Source organism: Mirounga leonina, unplaced genomic scaffold (genome assembly GCF_011800145.1).
Source record: "Mirounga leonina isolate KUSES-001 unplaced genomic scaffold, KU_Mleo_1.0 Mir_82, whole genome shotgun sequence".
In the NCBI taxonomy this organism is placed as follows: domain Eukaryota; kingdom Metazoa; phylum Chordata; class Mammalia; order Carnivora; family Phocidae; genus Mirounga; species Mirounga leonina.
Genome location: NW_023270825.1, coordinates 30614721 through 30635799, shown reverse-complemented (window position 1 = coordinate 30635799; position 21079 = coordinate 30614721). Strand labels below are relative to the sequence as shown.

The 21079-nt window shown below is 55.5% G+C and overlaps 1 protein-coding gene across 4 annotated transcripts in view; it reads left to right on the top strand.

Annotated features, from left to right (window-relative positions):
* Positions 1-20586, top strand: part of SMOC1 (SPARC related modular calcium binding 1) — a 152167-nt gene extending 131581 nt beyond the window's left edge. For 3 of the 4 annotated variants that reach the window (XM_034992602.1, XM_034992605.1, XM_034992604.1), the window contains exons 8-12: positions 67-259; positions 834-916; positions 2883-2988; positions 12320-12564; positions 18479-20586. In XM_034992602.1, the coding sequence (XP_034848493.1) occupies positions 67-259; positions 834-916; positions 2883-2988; positions 12320-12564; positions 18479-18495 (644 nt within the window). In that variant the 3' untranslated portion in view covers positions 18496-20586. The remainder of the gene's footprint in view (positions 1-66; positions 260-833; positions 917-2882; positions 2989-12319; positions 12565-18478) is intronic. The other variant, XM_034992603.1, reaches the window with a different exon arrangement.
* The last annotated feature ends 493 nt before the right edge of the window (positions 20587-21079 follow it).

Here is a 21079-nt window from a genome sequence, read left to right as displayed (position 1 = left end):
CTCAGAAAGCAGCAGTGATGAGCCACGAGCGCGGGAGAGTCACACAGGCTGCCTCTTCTCTTGCAGAGAAAGTCCATTCGTGCGACCAGGAGAGGCAGAGTGCCCTGGAAGAGGCCCGGCAGAGTCCCCGGGAGGGCATCGTCATCCCCGAGTGCGCCCCCGGGGGGCTCTACAAGCCGGTGCAGTGCCACCAGTCCACTGGCTACTGCTGGTGTGTGCTGGTGGACACGGGGCGCCCGCTGCCTGGAACCTCCACGCGGTAAGCCCCCCCCCCCCCGAGCCTGTCCAGTCCCTGCGATGGACCCTGGGGGAGGAGGAGCAGTTTCCTGTTAGGCTAGCCTCATTTCCCTGCTTGCCTGGCCCGGTGGGAATCAGGGCATTAGGAGAACGCTTCTGCTCACGGGCAGATAGGGTTCTGGTAGAAAGACCTGGGTCCTGGGTTCTGGTCACAGTTCTGTCCCCTCCTAGCTGGGTGACCTCGGAAAAGTAGGTGGCCCCTCAGAACCTCAGTTTACTGGCTAGGACATTAAGGCCCTGCCTGAGTCCCTTGGTTCTGTGGATCCCGGAGATCCTGCGTGCAGACACGAGGTGACATCGCTCTGCTTGAGTGATGACAGTGACATGCCCAAACATGTCTCAGTGGGCACCCTGCTACCGGGATAGCCTGGCAGGTGCTGGACAGCGCAGGAGATATTTTGCTGCCAGCCCTGGGAGTTCTAGGCTTAGTGGCAGCAGGATGGTTGCTGCTGGGCGTGGCTCCAGTGGGCTCAGTTCCCGGCCCCTCCTCACCTTTCCCCGCGCCTCCCCCCCCCCACCCGTGTCTCTCTTCCCAGCTACGTGATGCCCAGTTGTGAGAGCGATGCCAGGGCCAAGATTGCGGAGGTGGACGATCCCTTCAAGGACAGGGAGCTGCCAGGTGGGAGACAAGGCTGCCCCTTGCTGGTGCTCTCACCTCTTTTTGTTCTTCCACCGCCCATCGAGCGGACGTGGCTCCCTCCTCTGCTCTGACTCTGCTTCCTCTTCTGTAGGATTGGGTGGGGGGGTCCTGGGACCTGCATCTAGGCTGGGGTTTGTCCCTAATTACTCCTGTGCCCTTGAGCACATTGTTTCTCCTCCTTGCTCTTAGCTTTTATCTTCAAAATGGGTCATTAGGTTAAAATCCTGTCCTTGCAATCCTGCAATTCTTTGTCCATCCTGGGGTGATTGGGACAGTGTTCTGGGAGCTGAGAGGAGAGCTTTCAGGGAGGGGCTGTCCTGAGGGACGTGGGCAGTGTCCGTGGCCAGCCCTGTACGGTGCTTGCACAATCATCCCGGTGGCACCGGACTCCCACTGGGATGTGACACGAGACGCACAGGCAGGGGGCCCAGGACCTCCAACTGGCTGCTGTGATGGGTTTCTCTTATCTAGAGTGTGCTCTGCCAGGGAGTGACAATAAGGTCACTAAATATTGGTGGCTTGGAACACGGTGGTCTTTTTTTTTTTTTTTAAAGATTATTTGAGAGAGAGAGAATGAGAGACAGAGAGCATGAGAGGGGGTAGGGTCTGCGGGAGAAGCAGGCTCCCCGCTGAGCGGGGAGCCCGATGCAGGACTCGATCCCAGGACTCCAGGATCATGACCTGAGCCGAAGGCAGTTGTTTAACCAACTGAGCCACCCAGGCGCCCCGGAACACGGTGGTCTTTAGCAAGCACAGACTGGGATCAGTGCTGAGGGGAGCTAGGCCACCTTCCCACTCCCCACTCCCCATCAGGACTCCACCCTGGGAGCTGAAAGCAGAGGCTCCTGAAAGTCCGGTTGTAAAAACCACCCTCTCCCAAGATGGGAGTCGTAGAGGCCAGGGTACCTCCTTCTGGTCATCCCCCCAACGACTGTGAACTGAGATTGTGCGATGTGCCAGGCGCTGGGTACGATCCGGTGCTCGGAATTACACGGGGCTCCCACAGCGGAGGAAACGGAGAATATACGAATAAATGAATACAAGCCAGTCTACGTAGCCGTGAGAGGTGCTCTGAAGGGAAAGAGTAGGAGTGCAGGGAGAGGTGCATGAGAGTGCATGAGACCTGCTTCAGGGTCCTGGGGCTTCTCTGAGAAGGTGGCGCTTCACCAGAGACCTGGCGGGTTTGTGGAGGGAAGAGAGTGAGTTGTTGTCACAGAGAGGAGGGTTGTGGGAACAGTTGGGGCTGGCAGTCATGAATTTAGAGAGACGCCCACCTCCCTGGTTGCTCACACCAGCAGAACAATGTGTGGGGGAGAGACTTGGGGTTTTCCTGGAACAGTGCAATGGAGCAAGCGAGAAACAAAGGAAGGGAGGTTTTATCAGCATAACCTAAGCTGGATGAGACAGAAGTGAAGAAAGGAGACGGTTCTTAGAGAAATAAACTGGTAGGGCTACTTGAGTCAACTTTGACCACTGAGGGTTGGCTCCGTCCCTTGTGCCCCCTCAGCACCTGCTCCTTCCTGGGAGAGCAGTGTTTCTCATGCTCTAGCGTGACCACGTGGGACGCACCAGGGACCACCTGACCACCCAGACTCTCCCAGAACGAGCTTGCGTTCCTGGGAGACCACAAACTTGGGTGGATAGGGACCCTGTGTACCGAATCCCTAACATCTGACACAGTGGCTCAGTTGACACTCAGCAAAAATTTGTGGAATGGAAGAAAAGCGAAAGCATGATTTTCTGTTTGTTCTGACGGTCCCTTGCAGGCCGTGAGTAGAGGAACTGCGGAGGTTTATGAGACTCATCTGAGCAATAAACAGTTCTCAGAGTGGATTTGGCTGGACAAGAAGGACTTGGAAAAGTTTGGGAAATGGTGGCCGTTGAAGAAGCTGTTTACTTGATTACTTACCTGACAGCTGCCTTTAAATCTCACTTTATCTTTCAGGCTGTCCAGAAGGGAAGAAGATGGAATTTATCACCAGCCTACTGGATGCCCTCACCACTGACATGGTGCAGGCCATTAACTCAGCAGCGCCTACTGGAGGTGGGAGGTGAGAATGTGAGCAGGACTCAGACCCAGCGGGGGGTGGGGGTCCCCGACTTTTCAGAAGCTTCAGGAGGCCAGGAGAGCGGGGAGGGGTTAGGCAGGGCAAGGGCTGGTCCCACCTTCTGCCAAAAATCTCACCCTCTCCCCTCCCTGTTCTTTGGGAATTGCTTGTCTCTACCTTTTAGTTACCTGATGACAGGCAAATTCAGGGTGTCTGGAGACTTCCAGCACCTTAGTCTCAGGAGTAGATGCACTGGGGGGAGAGTCGCAGGAAGGAGGAGGGGTCTGTAATGGGCAGAGGGGGAAGACACAGCACTTGGTGATTTTCTTCTCTTCTGAGAAGGCAGGAATCATGTGCCTTTTTGGCTTCCTGAAAATCCCAAGGGCTCCGGCAGTGGGATTGGACATTGCCATATCCAAATCCAATTTAGTTCAGGAACCGGTATGTGGGCTGAGGCAGTCCTGACATGGGGCTGAAATGGACACACGCCCTGTGACCAGCATCCCGACACTCACTAATCAGCCCATTAGGTCAGTGGTCGGAGCACACGCGCATGCACGCGTCCATCTATCCCTCCATCCACCCATCTATCCCTTCAGCACCTGGTGAACACACACAGCACGCCAAGCAGTGGTCTAAGGCCTGGGAATGCAGGGATGCAAGGCATATTCGTGTCTTCAAAGTAAGCAGCGTAGTGGGCACCTTAGGCTACAGACAGATACTTGCAAATTGTGTGCTAAGTGCTAGAAATGAGACGGAAGAACAGAGAAGGGTTTGCCAACTCAGTCTGGAGGAATCAGAAAAGCTTCCTGGAGGAGGTGATAGCTGGGCTGAATTTTGAAGGACAGGTAGGACTTAGCCAGTGAAAGAAGGAGAGCCATCCCAAGAAAAGGGAAAGACTACTATGGCTCTAAGAAAGTGCACATTCATAGCCCAGGATGGCTGGGCTGGGGAGGATGGAGCGAGGCGGAGAGGAGAGTAGCAACAGATGAGGCGGAAGGGACAGTCGGAACCAGGAAGCCAGAGGGGAGGCACGGCAGCAGGGGGAGGGGGGAGGTGTGGGTGGAGGGGTTCTGGTTCCTACAGCAGCGGAGGAAGTAGCCAGGCTCGGCAGGGATGGGCAGCCTGCCTCTGGGCTCGGAGGCTCACCAAGGGGGGGTGGGGGGGCTAGTCCCTCCCATCTGCCCAGAGGCATATGTCATCAGCAAGGCAAGGAATGCCAGCACGGTGACAGGTCCGGGCTCCCAGGCCTGTAAGGGGCCCAGGCTGGCGAGCCGCAGAGCCGCAGGGCGTGTATGTATCCAGCACGGGGGTGCAGGGCCATCAGTGGTGCTGCGCCCTGAGGCAGGTGAGGCTGGCTGTCCGGAAAACCCAAGGTGAGATCACATCCAAGTGAGCACAGAGCTTGCCGCCTCCTGGGTGCCACGCTCGGAAGCTGCTGGTCCCGTGCACTAACTCAGCAGCCCCACCGGCCTGTGAGCTCCCGGGCTGGTTTCTGGTTTTGCACGCCCTGTGGATGGGATCAGGCCTCCCCAGGAGGAGCACAGCACCGCGTCTGAGAAGATGGAGACGGGCTGACAGGCTGGCAGATGGGAGCTGCTTGGAGGCAGCCGAGGGTGCTCCGACGGTGCTCAGCCACTGGGCATCTACAGTAGAGAGGACCGTACCCATACCTCCGAGGAGAGGGGGCGGGGTAGATTGTGAGCGCTTATTCAGTATTCCATGCCTTTGCTACTTATGCTTGGAATACCGGTTGTTTCATGCAAAATTGAGGATGAGATATTTGTGCTTATTAGAAGAGAGTGGAAAAAGTACCCAGGAGGGGGGGCATGGGCTTCAAAATTCCAGGTCTGGCTGCTTCCCCCCCCCGAGCCCCCCGGGGCTGCTGGCTCTGACCAGCCACTCGGGGAGCCTGCCTGCTGCTTTTGCAAGCACTCCTGAGGAGACAAGCTTTCAAGTGCGTCCCACTTGCTTCCTTGGGAGCTCAGCCCTTGAGCATGGTCTGGCCGGGGTCCCAGGTGGACTGAGGGTGCCAGGGAAGTACCAGACCCGACTGGGTCCTGGGCCAGTGGATGAGGGGCCTGCAGGGGCTGAGGGCACAGGCGGGGGTCCTCAACCAGGGGACATCAGGACTTGATGCCTTGCCCTCAAATCGCAGGCCGAAGGGATCTTTACAGAAAATAAAAAATAAGAAGTGTATAGTGTTTTTAATACCAGTCTTTAATATCAATGTGTCCTTAGGGAAGAGATTTTCTTTTTTCTTTTTAAAAACCCTCTCTTTTACGGGCGCCTGGGTGGCTCAGTCGGTTAAGCGACTGCCTTCGGCTCAGGTCACGATCCTGGAGTCCCGGGATCGAGTCCCGCATCGGGCTCCCTGCTCAACGGGGAGTCTGCTTCTCCCTCTGACTCTCCTCCCTATCATGCTCTCTGTCTTTCATTCTCTCTCTCTCAAATAAATAAATAAAATCTTTAAAAAAAATAAATAAATAAAATAAAAAATAAATAAAAACCCTCTCTTTTAGGTGTAATACAGATACAGGCTTGGGAGAAGATTAAAAAATATATATTCTTTCCTAAACATGCTTTTCATTTTAAGCTCCTATTATGCCAAACCCGTGTTTGGTTCTGATGGGAATGAAAAGTTTGAGCCGCGCTGGTAATTGTGTTACTTAGAGGCTGCACTCAAACTCAAAAGACAGGCAAGAGGAATCAAGAAGTAGTTTAGAAATCCAGGAAGAGGGGTGAGGGGCAGGAAGAGGGAGAGAGAAGCCCTGGTAGGGGGGGCTGCTGCCAGGCTTACCAGTTTTCCTGGGTTTCAAGCCCTCCAAGGTCTCTCATTATGTTTAGGGTGAGTTCTAGCTCCGACCTGAACTGGCCTGCAGGAGGGTCTCGCCGGCTATGTCCTCCCTCCCATCATTGTGCTCCAGCTGCTGGTCCTTCTCTGTTCCTCAAACAGGCCTTGAACCTGAACCCTCGGGGTTCCTGCCTGCCCCCCGGGTCTCCATGGCAGCTTCTGCTTCAGTCTGGAATATCAGGCCCCATCTTCCTGTGACCCGCCCCGATTGTCCATTTAAATGTCACCTTCTTAGCAACCAACCAATCTAAAAGGGCTACCAGTCACCTTCTATCACCACGCTGCTTTTTAATTTCTCAGCCAAGCATTACACTAGCTGATGTTTTGCTGGTTTGTTTATTTATTGTCTGTCTCACCCCTCCTGAATGAAAATTTAAGTTCTGTAGAGAAGGAACATTGTCTGCCTTCTTCCCTGCTGTATTCCCAGAACTCAGAATAGTCCTTGGCACATAGTAGATGCCCAATAAATATCTGTTGAACAAATAAGCAGCTAGAAGGATGGGTGGATAAATGGATGGATCCCTGGGTGATGCAGAGAGGCATGCCTTGATAAGGCCTCTTTATCCTACGCATCAGAGGGTTCACCACCTACTGCAAGCCTTACTATGAGGCCTACCCTAGCCATCAAATTCACCATGGTGCTCCTCTGTCACCAGGGCCCGACAGCACCCTGCATGGGCCCGAGAGACTTGGGGCACCATGTGGATGGACCCTGGCCAGGCACTCTTCTATGATGTAAGCGCTAAGGCATAGGGCAGGTGAAGATTGGGCAGCACATCTGGAGTAGGGCTGTGGAAGAAAATTTGAGAATCCAGGCTACCTGCGCTTTAGCCTTGGCCCTGAATTCAGGCAGCACTGGGCCTGTAGGCACAGAAGGCTGAAGTCAAGGAAGACACATCTGATCCCTCCTCCCTCCTCTCAGGGTCTGGTAATTAAGGCTGGACATCCACTGGGGCCAGTGGGAAGAGGGGACAAAGAAGTCATGACTTCTCCCTGACCTACCACCTGCCAGGCCTGGAGATTTGGGCTTTGCATGAACTCTTACATCTCTGCTCTTCCCTGTTATAAGCGCTGTGTGGGGTTCTGGGGGCAAACGGGGACAAAGGCATAGTCCCTGGCCTGGAGGAGCTTCGGTCTGGTTGAGAGAAGAGGTATATAATCCATGATTGCACTATGAACTCAGTATGGTAATAGAAGCCCTGAAAGTGCCTCAGGGACTTGGGGGCAAGAGGGCATGTGAGGGAAGGCTTCACAGAGATGACATTTGAGCCACATCTTCATGTATGAAGGGAAAATGCCCCAATCTAGATGGACTGAGGCAGAGGGGCCCTAGGGCCCGTGAGGTAGGGCCTGTGCAAGGAGACGTGAGAAGTATGGTTTAAATCTGGGAGGCAGGCAGAAGGTGAGGCTGTAGATTTGGGCAGAGACCAGATCACGCCCGGCCTTGGGATTCATGCCAAGGGCAGCACGACACCCATGATGAGGTGAGCATTTTTGAAGAATCATCCTGAAGGCTCTAGGGAAGCTGGATGGGAAGGGAGCAAGATGGGGTGGGAAGGTTACAGCTATCATCAGAGAGACAGGTGAGGAGAGGCCGCACTACAGCTATGGGGGAAGGGATGCTGAAGCTTTATCGGTGAAGTTAATCCAATTTGAAGATGACTTATTAGTTATAGGACATGGCAGGGAGGGGAGCTATCTGCTTCCTTTTTGGCCTTCCAGACCGATTTTGGGGTTGGGAGGAGAGCGGTACTGCCCAAATCTAAGAATGGGCAAAGTAGAATGGGGTATCCACAGAACCATCTGTGGTTAGTGCGTGGGAGGATGGCAGTTCTCAATGAAGGTTTGGGGGATGATAGAATTATCCTCATGGTCCTTCCCACCAGGGCTCCAGGAGGAGAGCTCCCCCTTGGATCAGCCCTCCCATGGTGCCCATTAGCATTTATCAGACCCAGAGGAAGAGTTCTGAGATCCCAGCTGGCAGAATCTTCTCGAGCAGGGGAACCCTCTCCTTTCTCCATCTCACCCTAGAGAAAGTCAATTTTGAGGGGAGGTGGGGTGGGCTGTGTGAGCCTTCTGGCCCCTCATGTGGTCCCCTAAGGAGAGATTGTCTGTACTGTGGCTCCCTCCTTCCTGCCCAGCGCAGCTACTTGTCGATGGCCTTTCAAGGAAGAGGCTGGAATGTGGCTGACGCGGCATTTCCCAGCCCCACCCGCCCGCCCAGCTGGCAGGGCCCGGACCCCTCTCCAGATGGGGCTCAGTTGGTCTGCTTGGCTTGGCTAGCACTCCCAGGCCGTCCCGCCTCACCTTCTTTTAAAACTGCTTGGGACAGCAGAACAAGGCCCAAGAGCTTGGCCAAAGCAAGTTTTCTTGTGGCGCATGGGGCCGGCTCTCCAGCTGTGCATTGCCTCCAAGGCCTGGCAGGGGGAGGCTGCAGAAGCAAAACTGAAAGTGTCGCAGGAGAAGGGCAGCACCTGTCACCTGTCCATTCTGGAGACAACTCAGCGGGGCCAGTCCAGGGAGGGACCTAGCTCGAGTGGGTTCCCTCATCCCTGGAGGCAGGAGTCAACAGGACAGCCACCCAAACAGCCCAGAGATGGAGCTGACACCAGTCTTTGGATTTGTTTTTCCAAAATCTGGAATTTGGTATCCTTTGGGTGTGACTTTCCGTACCATATCCAAGGACGCTTGGATAACTCTACACACCCAGTGAGCCCTTTTAGTAGAGTGGGACCTTGCCTGTAGGGAGGCCTGTGACACGGACCAGTGATATGAAGTGATTTAAGGAACCGTCTCGCCCTCTGATGTAGGGTCCCCAGCCCTTACCTGGTGAGCAGATTTCAATTCCAACAGTCCTGATCTCCAGCAGGGGTTGTGTGTACATATGTGAGAGAAAGGTTGGAGGTTTGGTGCCAGTGTAAGCCTAGAGCTAGGAGTGCAAGCTGCCAATGTTTTTAGAGGATACTTCTAGAACCTGCAAGAGCTGGAGGGATCAGTGGGGTATGGCTTTGAGGTCAGGGGTAAGTTTGGGAGAGTCTAACTGTGATGGAAAGGACTCCAATACTGCTTGAGAGGTTTCTGGAAACTCTGGGGAAGGCCCTTTTGCCCCACCCATCCAGCACTTCCCGGGGAAAATCTTAGCTTCTCCTTAACTAACTGAGGCCTCTCTTGGCTCTTTCGCACATGCATGCCCACTGCTGGTTTGACTAAACCCAGACTCCTGATCCATCTCAATTTTGACTCGATCTTGTATGAAGCATGGTGCAGACTTAAGGCTGTTGTAAACCCAGAAACCTGGTTTTCAGAGTTTTAGACTAAATGCCTTCAGTAGTTTTCTATTATGTTTTGTTTTGTTGGAAATACTTGTTGGAAATGACCTCCAAACCCCTCCAGCTACCATCCTTTGTCTCCCCCCATCTTCTTCCAGAAGGCTCACTGTTAAACATTCTTCTGGGACCATGGCTGGAGTCTCCTTCCCTCTAGATCAAGGGTTCTTCACTTGAATCCATTAGCTCGGATGAGGTTTAGGGAGTCCATTAAACCCCAAAAGTCAGCAGAGTGCTATGCGCATATGCAATTTTCCAGAGAAGACCATGACTTTGTTTAGGTTCTCTGAAGGGCCCATGATCCCTCAAAGCTAAGAAATTCTTGCTTTAAGTGCACTTGGAGCTTGGCCAGGGTAAAGCGTTGGGTTCCCAAGTGGGACCCTTGAGTTGCCAGTGTCACATGTAGAGCTGGGCTCTGTGGTCAGGGGTGGGGGTGGGATGTGGGTTTCTGGAAGTCAAAGGAGTTCAGAAGCAGGGAGCCCTATGCTAGCTGGGGAGGAAGGAGGAAGAGGGAGCCCTCCGGGGTCCACAGGACAGGCTGAGGGTGTGGCAGGGTCGAGGGAACCAGAGACACTGCTTGCAAGGGCCTCGGAGGACTTCTCCGGGGGAAGTGAGTATCCTCGGAGCCCCCAGGGCCAGGTTAGGCCAGGGGTCATGGCCGCAGGACCCTGGGGGAGTGAGGAGGGCAGGACTGAGAGGATAAGGGAGACAGGGCAGGGAGGGAGAGTCAGAAGAAAAGGAAGGAGGAGGGGGCAGGAGCAAAATGCTGGTCACTCTGCGTGGGGGGAACCTCCCAGAGGTTGTAAAGTGGGGCGAAGGGCTGCTTCTTGCGCGGACCAGCCCAAAGGAAGGTGGGGGAGCCCCCTCGGTGGAGTCCCTGAGAACCAGGCTGGCGGGAGCCCCAGCAACACGTGTTGGAGGCAGCGGGCCTCTCCTGGCAGGGCGGCAGGGCGGCTGGGCGGGATGACCTCATCCCTTCCCGGCTGGGTGACTGAGGCTTTATTATTCCAGCCTCTAGGTAGACATGACGCTATGCTGAGCCTAAAGGTTAAAGAGCTGCCTTTGCCCATGGGGCTCCCAGGGCCCCTGGCGGAAGGGACCCAGGGGGAGAGCACTCTGTGGGACCGCTGGAGCGCCTCCCTTGGGGCTCTTCCTGGCTCTCCTCCGCAGCCGGGGGGGGGGGCGGGCCTCACATTTAGGGGAACACAGGCAGGCAGGGTGCTTGAGAGGGAGCTGGCCACCCTCCCTCCTGTGCCGTGGACATCTTGATAGAGAATTCTCCGCTGCTCACCCAGTTTTCGCTGCAGGCTTGAGAGTGAATGTTGTGGGTAAAACAGAGGGAGCGCTAAAACACCAAAATACCAGGAGCTGGCAGAAACAAAAATCTGAGTTCCACAACAAATAGCTCCACGTCTGTTCCAAAGACCTTCTGAGCCTGTCTTCCATGACAGACTAGGCAGATCCCCAAAGAGCCAGGGGCGGATGGTCCCTCACACCTTCCCCAGATACTTCCCGCATTAAACCTGTCAGGATGACATCCCACTGGCAGATGGAGTAATTGTGCTGTCTGGGAATCAGCCCAGGATGCCCAGGGGGGCCTGCCCAGGACTGCAATCCAGTTAATTAGGAATGGGCATTTAGCAGGGATGCCTGGCTTTTTGGGGTAATGAAACTTCTTTTCCCCTAAACGTTGAGGTCACTTGGGGGTGGGAAAGGGAAAGAGTTCGCTGGCTCGTTCATAAGGGTGGGGTCAGAGATGGTTCCCCTCCCTTCTGGAAAACTCTGCAAACCCCAGGGAAGAACCCCAAGGTATTGGCAAGTGCCTTGGATATTTTTCTTGCCAGATACAGTTTCAGAATGTGCTGGCAGCCCGGAACCCCTGGTCCGGGATCCCTGTGTGACAGTGAGCCCCTCCACCTCCACTTCTGATCCGTGGTGGTGCTGTAGTTTAACCCAGGGCCCTACAGACTGCTTGAAGGTGTTGGCCTCCCAACCTCAGCCTTATTCCCCCCTACAAAGGGAAAGGTGCCCAGGATTTTGAACACAAGGGCCTGGGCCACATTTACTCGGTGCCAAGCCCTGAGGGCAGGAGCCATAGTCACCCCCTCTGGAGCAGACCAGTCATTGGCTCGAAAAGTTTTACATATTAGCTAGCACCCTGAATGGGTTTGTGGGGGTTGGGGGGGATAGAGCGTAAGTAAAGAAAATGGATGGGCAGGGCGTGCATACAGCTACACATAAAAACATTGGTCTTGCCACTTTATGTCCGGTGTTGACAGGACTGTGTTAGACGTGTGGTCATCACTGTGCCCCTTGAGCCCGGGAAGCCTTCTTGGTTGCTCTCGTCTGGTACTCCTAAGCAAAATCCCCAGGGGTTCTAGTGTACCTGCGGTTTCCTAGGTCCATCCCAGACCTCCAGTCTTAAAATATCTGCATGGAGAGACGCACCCCCAGTAGGTCTGGGACTTGCCAGTTTCAGAACCTCTGTTTGTGTCCATCACAACCGCCTTCTCTCGATTCCTACCGTACTTGGTGCCTGACAGGGACAGACCATGGGAACTTCACACCGAATCATCACTGCCTGATGTCAGGGTATTTGGCTCTGTCTCACCAGGACATTTGAGCAGTTTGAGGCCAGGGCCACTCATCCCAGAACCTGGCCTGGTGTCGGGTGTGTGCATGTGCTCAGAGCACGCTTTCCCATAGTCCCATTCGTTGAGTGTTCACGTTCCCGGGCCAACAGCAGCTTGTCCTGCAGAGAACACCAGGCCAGGAGGACGGCTTGGATCCCGGCTGCGGTTTACTCAGGTGAATTAAATCTAGTCAATATATCCGGAGCACCCATCTTGTACAAGAACCCTCCTGGCTATGGTAGAGGGTGAGACAGGCTCATGTAACGAGGAGGGCCCACTCAGGGACCCTGGAGAAATAAACTCTCCAGTCTTGAGAGTCAAGCAGGAGAGGATGGTTCCATCCTGCTGCCGGCCGAGTGGGGCCGGGAGGTCTTTGGCCCGTTTCTCCCTGGCCGCCAGCAGCACAGCATGAGGACCCTGGCATCTGGCCTTGGGGGAGAGACTTGCGGCGGGGCGGATGGTCCCTGCAGGATCCTGAGTGGGGCTCTCCGGGGCGGGCGGGGGGTCTGCCTGTGGCCCAGGTTTTCAGAACCGGACCCCAGCCACACCCTGGAGGAGCGCGTGGTGCACTGGTACTTCAGCCAGCTGGATAGCAATAGCAGCAACGACATCAACAAGCGGGAGATGAAGCCCTTCAAGCGCTACGTGAAGAAGAAAGCCAAGCCCAAGAAGTGTGCCCGGCGTTTCACGGACTACTGTGACCTGAACAAGGACAAGGTCATCTCACTGCCCGAGCTGAAGGGCTGCCTGGGTGTCAGCAAAGAAGGTGAGTGCTTGCTCCTGTGCTCCTGGCCCTCCAGGACGTGGCTCACCTGGGAACAGGGACCGCGGGCTCCCCCCCGTAGAGGGGACCCCGGGTACTCATGTGTTCAACCACTTACTGAGGGTGTGTTACGCTCTACGCGAGATGCCTGGTGCAGTGAAGGAGTTGACAGGTCAAATCCCTGTCCTTCCACAGTCTACCAGGAGACAAATATGGAAGTATTTACAGACACTGTGGTAAGTGCTGTAGGAGTGCCTCGGGATAGGCCAGGCCACGGTGACGAGTAGACCCACACATGTAATGGCTCAACACAGGACAAGTTTGCTCATCTTGCCCACACAACAGTTCAGCGGGATTCCAGGTCATGGTGCGTGTGTGCGTGCGTTGGGGGGGGGGGGGGGGGGGGCGGGGACGAATAGGAATGGAGATTGCTCTGTGCAGTCTCTCAGGGATCTTGGCTGAGAATGGCTCGTCGTCTTTTATTACGTGGCTTCAAGGTCACCCTGGAGGTCATTTCCATTCCTAGTTGGCCAGACGGAGTCAAGCATGGAGCAGTGCATGGGGGGGAGTTTTCTGGGCCAGTCCTGCAGTGACACACGTCACCTCTCCTATCTCCCGGGCTGGAAGGGCCACCAGGCCACACCGCAGAGTGAGGAAGGCGGGGAGCCCAGGAAGAGGAGGAGAACATGGATTCTGGTGGAAACCTAATCATCTCTGTCCTGATAGAACAAGTGTGGGGTATTGTAGGAACATGTGTAGGGGCACTTAAATTAGCTCAGGGACAGACAGCCTTGGAAAACTTGGTGCAGGAAGTGATGTCTAAACCAACTATGGCCCACGGGCCCCATCTAGTCCGTGGCCTATTTTTGTATGGCTTGTGAGCTAAGGGTGCTTTTTATATTTTTAAAGGGATGTAATTTTCAACAAAGAAGAACAAATGACAGACTGTGCATGGGCCAGAAAGCCTAAAATATCTACTACCTAGTCCTTGACAGAGAAGTTTGCCAAGCCCTAACCTAAACCAGCCCCGAGGAATGGGTAGGAGATGGCCGAGCCCAGGTGTCAGTGGTGGGAGGGGTGTTCTCGGCTACGGCGGCTGAAGCATGAAGGTGTAGAGGTGAGGGAACAGTAGCAGAGGAACTGAAAGATGTTAGTGGGACTGAAATGCGTATTTGAAGATGGCAAGAGCTGGGGGGGTTGACGGGAGGCAAGGGGAGAGTCTCAACTTCATAAGGACAGCAGAGAGCTGTCATAGAGGTCCAGGCAGAGAAATGATTGGATTGGTTTTGCTTTAAAAAATCATTCTGGCTGCAGTGCGGGAAACAGAGACAACCAGTATGGTTTGGACATGTCAGGTTGGATGCACCTGAAGGATGCTCTAGTGCAGGTGAAGGGTCTGGGCGGGTGATACCAATTTATTTGAAGTGGAAGCTTTGAAAAAGCTGAGATTGCCCAGGGAGAAAACATAAGGGCTTTTCCTGGTGCTAACCCTCGGTAGGCACTGAACCCAGCGGGTAGCACAGGAAGCGGATGAATGACCGCTAGGGACCCTGTCTGGGACCTGCCCCCTCCATGGCTCATTGCTCTGACCACTCCTGTCTGGCTGAGGACGCCTCTGTGCGTTCCCCCAGGACGCAGTGCAATGTCATGACTCAAACCCTGCCCTCTGCCCCAGACTAGCTCCTTCACCACAGACAAACCACGCAGCCGTTCTGGCTTTCAGTCTCTTCATCTGTACAATGGGAGCAACCAGGGTATCTGTTGTGCTGATTCAGTGGGACAGTGAGTGAAAACATTTATCCAGCGCCTGAGACGGTGAAGGACCTGGATAGAAGTTCAACATCACTGTTCTTCTTCAGATTATTGCCTGAGGCAGCAGCACCCATGCCCTGAGGAGCCCCCCCTAGTGCGGTGCCTGGCACCATCGCATTATTTCCCAGAGCACAGGCAGAGAGACCACCCAGTGTTGGTGTAGAGCCCAGGCCCACCCAGGAGCTCGTAAGGACCGAGGAGGTTCGGACCCACGGGGTCTGTAATGACTCTGCCCTCAGTCCCCCCTGGTCTATGCAGCGCACAGATGCCAAGGGGAGGCCAAGCGTGGTGACCTCTTGTCCGCAGAGCGGAGAGGGGCTTCCGGGCCTTTCTCTGAAGCCTCGCCAGGCCCCAGGATCTGCCAATGCTGGCTGCTTCCCAGGACCTGAGGGGAGCACCCGGGACAACTGTCACCTGGAATGTGGTATTTAGGGCACACTGCTCCTCCTCAGCGCAGACTCGGCCAAGGCTTTAGTGTCAAGTTACCCTCACAGCGTTGCCCAGGGAGGCCTCTCGAGTGCTTCAGAGTGCAGCCCAGCGCCTTCTTGGCCCAGCACCTGTCCGCCTCCCCCCCTGAACTCCTCCCTCGGGAACGGGACAGGAGAGGCCCGAGAGCCCTGGGACGGCTCTTGACCCCAGAACACACTGCCTGCTTCCAAGGGTGGCTGGGGCACGTGTGTCTGCGTGTGTCTGCGCACAGGCGTGTTTGTGCGTGTCCCCGCGGGCATGCTGTGTGTGTAGGCAAGCGTCTGTGTGCACGTCGGAGCGCGCGCCTGTCTCCGCATGTGTGTGCGTGGTCTGTGCGTGGGCGTGCATGCGTGCATGTCCGTATGTGCGTCTCTCTGGGTTGGTGCGTGTGCACATCTGTGTGGGTGCGTGCAGGCACGTCTGTGTGTGCCTGTGTCCTCAGGCCGTTTTGCAGTCGAGGTGTCTAGGTGAGCCTAGAGAGGAATAGCACTTTGCTCGAGGTCAGAGGTCACACGGGAGGTAGCATCACGGCTAGCCCTTGGACCCAGCCTCAGAATTTCCAGGCCAGAACGCTGTCCCCTCCGTGAGAAGGACTTCAGAGTGTTCGAAGTTGGTCCCTTGTGTGAACTGGCCAGTCTTGCTTGCCTGAGGAAGGCCAAGGGAGACAAGACCAGTGGTGAGTCTGGAGAAATGGGGGAGCAGACCCAGCTTGGGGGGGTGTGAACGGGAGTAGAGGCTGCTGGGAGCAGGGAGCCACCAGCAAACTCAGGGGGGAGACCCATAGTTTTTAAGCAGGCTGTGCCTGCCGGAGAAAGGACCATTAGTGAGAGGCGCAGGGGAGGCGGGGTCGGGGCTGCGGGTAAGAACAGAGGCTCTGAAGGCAGACAAACCTGGCTTTTAATCCTAGCCCTGCCACTCGCTAGCCCTGTAGTCCTCGGCAAGCCATCTAACCTCTCTGAGCCTCAGTTTCCTTGCCTGCAAAATGGAGATGACAGTATCTACCTCATAGGCTTGGTGTGAAGATTTAACAAGATGGTGCATGTGAGGAACTAAGCCCAGTGCCCTGGTCAGTACCCTGGTCCGGGGTGAACGCACGAAAGAAATTGGTAGTTGTAGAGGAGCACGCCCATGGGCTGAAGGCAGCTTCCCTGGGGTCCTCTGCTCTGGGGGGCGGCAGAAAGCCACTTGGGTAGAAGGTTATGTGGGGCCTGAGCCCAGGCATTGGTCATCTGGTGTCATGCGGTGCCCTCTGGTGGGCCGAGAGGGGCTTGCAGGCCAGGTGGGGGCTCAAGGGGGCTGGGGGAGCACACGCGGTTTAGGAACACGTGTCCCTTTGGGTCTCAGGGACCACATTTTCTGGAAGTGCCTGTGAACACAGGTATTTTGACTAAGCAAACTGCCCACTGGGGAGCTGAGCTGTCTGCAGGGCAAGAAGGGGTCAGACATTCTGAGGGCCGGGCCTTCTTTTTTAGCTGCTCCTCCCCAGTTAATAAAACGTCTTCGTCAGGATGATGGTCACCATCCTGTGAGGCAGGCAGCCTGGAGACTTGTTCCTCCATTTGTGAAACATCTCAGCCCTCCCTTGGCCTTGACCGAGGATGCCGCCTACCCTGGGTTCAGGCTCCCCCCACCCACTGCACCCCCTAAGAGTGTGGTGCTGGGAGGACAGAGCCAGGCCTGAGTTCACTTCACACATAAAAGCTATGCCATCTCCAAGTCTCAGTCCCCCCATCATAACACAGGGACAAGTGGATCATTTTGTAACTATCCTATAAAGTTGCCCCGTGGGGTAAATGACGGGATTTGGGTAAAGGATTAGTGCCCTAAGCCTCCCCAAGTGAGGGCTGGGTCCTACTGGGCGTGCATTTCCTTTCCCGAATCTCAGCTCGGTGGGCGGGGACATGACTAAGGTGCCTCTCTCTCTCCCTGTGTCTGAATCTTTCTGCTCAGCACTGACAGAAGCCCCGCTGGGCGGAGCAGATGAATGATGGAATTCTGTCACTGCCCACCTGCCGGCCCCCGAACCCATCACTCTCTTCCCAGGCTTGTTTGGAGGGGACCCCAGAAAGGCATCTTACTGAATGGGTTCGGGCCTGCTCATTTTCCCTGGGGGACGCTGCCAAGACTACCACCTGCAACGAATAGCAACGGATGACCCTCAAGGGGCCTTGACCCAGAGGCCTGGCGGAGCTTACTGGGTGTCTATCTCCTCCAGCCCCAGACACTGGGTGTCTATCTCCTCTGTAAAATCGGACATATCAGTATCTGCCCCGCCCCCGCCCCCCAAACTGGGTTCTGTTGCTCTCAGGTCTTAGGAGTGTGACTGGGAGAGGGGGGCGTTGGGCTGTGGGTTCGCGTGGCCCATGGGTGGGCGTGGGTTCCCGCAGCACTTCATGCCCTTCAAAGCCCTTTCTCCACTTCATGGATTCAGTCAGTCCCCGAGGCAGGCCTGTGAGAGGCAGGGTAGAGGCAGCAAAGCTGTGGCCCTGATTCCCATTCTGTAGACTGACCCAGCGGGGTTAAGGTACGTGCACAAAGTCACGCGGCCTCCAGGGGTCACGCAGAGCTGGCCCGGCTTTTGGTGCACTGGCCTCTCAGCTCCCACTCCTCCTCGAGGAACCCTGGGCCCTGCAGGAGCCTCCGAGACCCATCAGCACAGGGTGTTAGCAGGGGGAGACTTGGGCCTTGTTTAACTCACTCAATGGCTCAAGCCTCAGTTTCCGGATTTGTTAGGTGAAGGGGCGAGACCAGATGGTCACTAAGATTCCCTCCACCCCTGATGTTCTGTGACTTGGAGAACCAGGACCCAAGAAGGTTATGCAAATGTCCATCAGCATCAAAGCCCTTCTTAGCTAATAGCTGAGGGGATTTCAGAGAGGCACCCCAGTGCGGGCCTGGCTCATGGAAAGGGACTTTGTTTAAAGGTGCTGGCCAGCGGTGGCTTCACCCCAGCAGCCCAGGGCCACCAACACCCACAGAACAGGCAGCACAACCTCTGGCTCTCTCCTGAATCCAGTCTTCATTCTGGGGGCTGGAGGAGATAGACACCCAGTAAGCTCCGCCAGGCCTCTGGGTCAAGGCCCCTTGAGGGGCATCCGTTGCTATTCGTTGCGGGTGGTAGTCTTGGCAGCGTCCCCCAGGGAAAATGAGCAGGCCCGAACCCATGCAGTAAGATGCCTTTCTGGGGTCCCCTCCGTGGGCCCCCTAAATGCAGCAACGGTAGTCCAGCAGGAGTGGAGGAGTTGGCCAAGTTCCCTAGGCTGCCATTTTCCATTTTCGTTTGCTGAGGACACGAGGGAAAGATTGGTTCATCCTACAAGGATCCTGCGGTCCCCGCGCACAAAGCCACGCCGGCCTTTCCCAGGTTGGAAGGCTAGCGGCTGGGAGTAGTATGGCTTATTCGGGCTGCACCCCCCGCCCCCCCAGCCGTGCTGCCTCCACAAGGAATGCCAGACTTGTCTCAGGGGCCACTGTGGTGCGCCATGGGGGCAAAGGATGGGCTTCTCTGCAAGTCGAGGCTCCCCGTGTCCTGCCCAGCCCAGGTCTAACAGGCTGCCCTTGTGAGGTAAATGGATGTGTGCGGTTGGGCTTCTCATAAACCCGCCTCTGATCCCTTGCTTCTGCTTTCCCTTCCCAGTAGGACGCCTCGTCTAAGGAGCGGAAAACCAAAGGGCAGGTGGAGAGACCAGGGAGGCAGGACGGACCACCCGACACCTAACCTTCACCAGCTCCCCCGGCCCGGCCACATCCCGTGTAACATAAGTGGTGCCCACCGTGTTTGCACTTTTGATAACTCTCATTCGCGTGTTTTCTTTTCGGTTTCATTTTTAAGCACCAGTATCTAATACCACAGTGGGAAAAGGAAAGGGAAAAGGACTGTTTATTCTCTATCTTATTGTAAGTTTTTGGATCTGCTACTGACAACTTCGAGGGGTTTTTTTTTTGGTGGGGGGTGGGCGGGTGGGTGTTTGTTGCTGGGACTGAGAAGAAAGAGATTTATATACTGTACATAAATATATATGTAAATTGTATAGTTCTTTTGTACAGGTTTTGGCATTTTGCTATTTGTTTATTCCTCTCCCCCAACCCCGCTCCCGTTGTGGGGGCTCCGGACACATAGCCCAGCTTTCTAGAACCCAGGACTGTATCCCCAGCCCACCTGGATTCCATTTGGACACTGACCCCGGTGTGCATGAAGACGGGAGCCCTACGATTATATTGTAGACTCCATTGGTTCTTTCCTGGTGGGAGGAGGGTCCTGCCCTTGCTTTAGCTGTCAGAGGCAGCAGGTCACTGGGCGTTTGGCCTTCCCAAGGGAGGTTGGGTTGAGGGACAGATGGGAGTTGCCCCCAGAGGGATGGCAATAGCCAGCACAGGCACCAGTTCTCCCATGCCCACGTGGTCCTGCTCTCTGGACCTCAGGTGGCCCAGGATCCGTCCGTGGGTATGCCAGTATCCTCGTGACCCACCGAGCAAATGATTCTCAGACGATTTGCATTAGGTCATTTGAAACGTTCTCACCCGTGTTTAGCATCTACTCTGTAAAGCACGAGAAGGGAGGCAAAGAAGAAAAAGATACAGTGAGGCCTTCTATTTAGTGGATGTTTGATGTTTAAGCAGTGGAGGGAAGAGGACAGAGGCCAGCACTGATGGGTGCAGTGCCAGCCCCCTGCAAATGCACAAGTGTGGCTTCCCGAGACTGGCCGTCTCAGCCGCAGGGTCAGGCCGGGGCTTCATCTCCACTCTGTATCTCCCCTGCCATCCTGTCCTCAGCAGTGATGACAAGCCTGAGGGAGGAGTTCGGCTGGTCATCTTGTTGGTAACTCAGTGGTTTCTTTGTTTTTTAACCCAATACTGAGGTTCTTCCTGTTCCCTCAAATGCTCCTAAGGGCTTCTAGGCTTGAGGCCAATTCCAGAGTAAAACTGATTCTGGGTCTCCTACCTCTGCCCCCTGTAGAAGTGTAGGGCTAATAACCCAGCTAGGGGGAAATCCGGGCCTCACCTTCCACAGACATGTTACTGGGATTCCACTGCAGGCTGCCCAGCCTTCCTCTGCCCGGGTGGCCGTGCCCATTCAGACAGCCGTCAGACAGAGAGCAACCAGTGACACTTAGCATCTCTTCCCATGAGCGGCTGTGGCAGCAACGAAGGAGGACAAGTGGCCCAGGACCAGTGCCCCCATCGGATTGCTCTTGGAAATCTGGCCTCCTCTCATATCTCACCCAGCATTCCCATAAGTGCACCCACCTCAGCAGACTGTGTATCCCATTTCGGGTCTGGAAGGAATTGGCACCGTAAGTATGGACCCACTCGAGGCCCTGCTCGGGGAGTGCCTGGGGCGGAGCTGGGGGGCGGGCACGGCCTCCTCGGGACATGCTCTGGCGGGGCCTCGGGCTAGAGAACGTTCTTGAGCAAGTCCTGGAGGTTGTCTCAGGGGTGACTAAGACATGCCAACATGGTAAGGAGGAAAGGGGGCCCCCCACCCCCCACTGGCCTGGACCAGATGACCCAGCGTGCTAGAGTTAGATGGACCTTCCAGAAGGCCACGGCCCCTTTCCCTGACCTGGAGGAAGCATGAAAACACAGATAGGGCGCCCCCCTGTGGAAATTCAGAATCCCCCCTCCCCAACCCTGGCATCTTCTCTCACACACGTGTAGGCTATGTTGTGTGGCTTTCCTTTGTGAGGATGGAGGGAGATATCTGTAGCTTGTTTTATAAAAAATAAAAATGGGTAAACCTTGGTAGCTGTTGCCTCTTTCTTTGGGTGGCTTCTTCTGATGGAAAGGTTTCTTTTTCTTAAAAGTTGGGTGGTTTCCCCTGGTGCTCTGATTCTAGGAAGTCCGAGCTATCAGACTAGAAGGGAACCCTGAAGTGGCCGAGAGGTGTCCCCACGCTTTGCTGTGAGGACACTGATCCCTTTGGCCCTCACCTAGCATGTTTGTGCATCTTGGTACAGCTGCCCCCCGCCCCTCGCAAACCATCACTGGAAGGTCAGCAATGTTGCAGGCCGTGCTATGGGGGTGGGGGGGTGGGAAGCCTGCTCCGTGGCTTCAGGCTGGTGGGGGTGGGTACATCGGCCATAATCCCCATCTCAGGACCCGAGTTGGGAAGCAGCTGTAGACAGGGTGCCGAGCCCCAAAGGGGTTCATGCCATCTCTGGGGTATTCAGGTTGAGGCTGCTCGTCTGGTTCACATTGCTGGGGGGCTTCAGGGTGGGGATTGGCAGCCGAGGGGAGG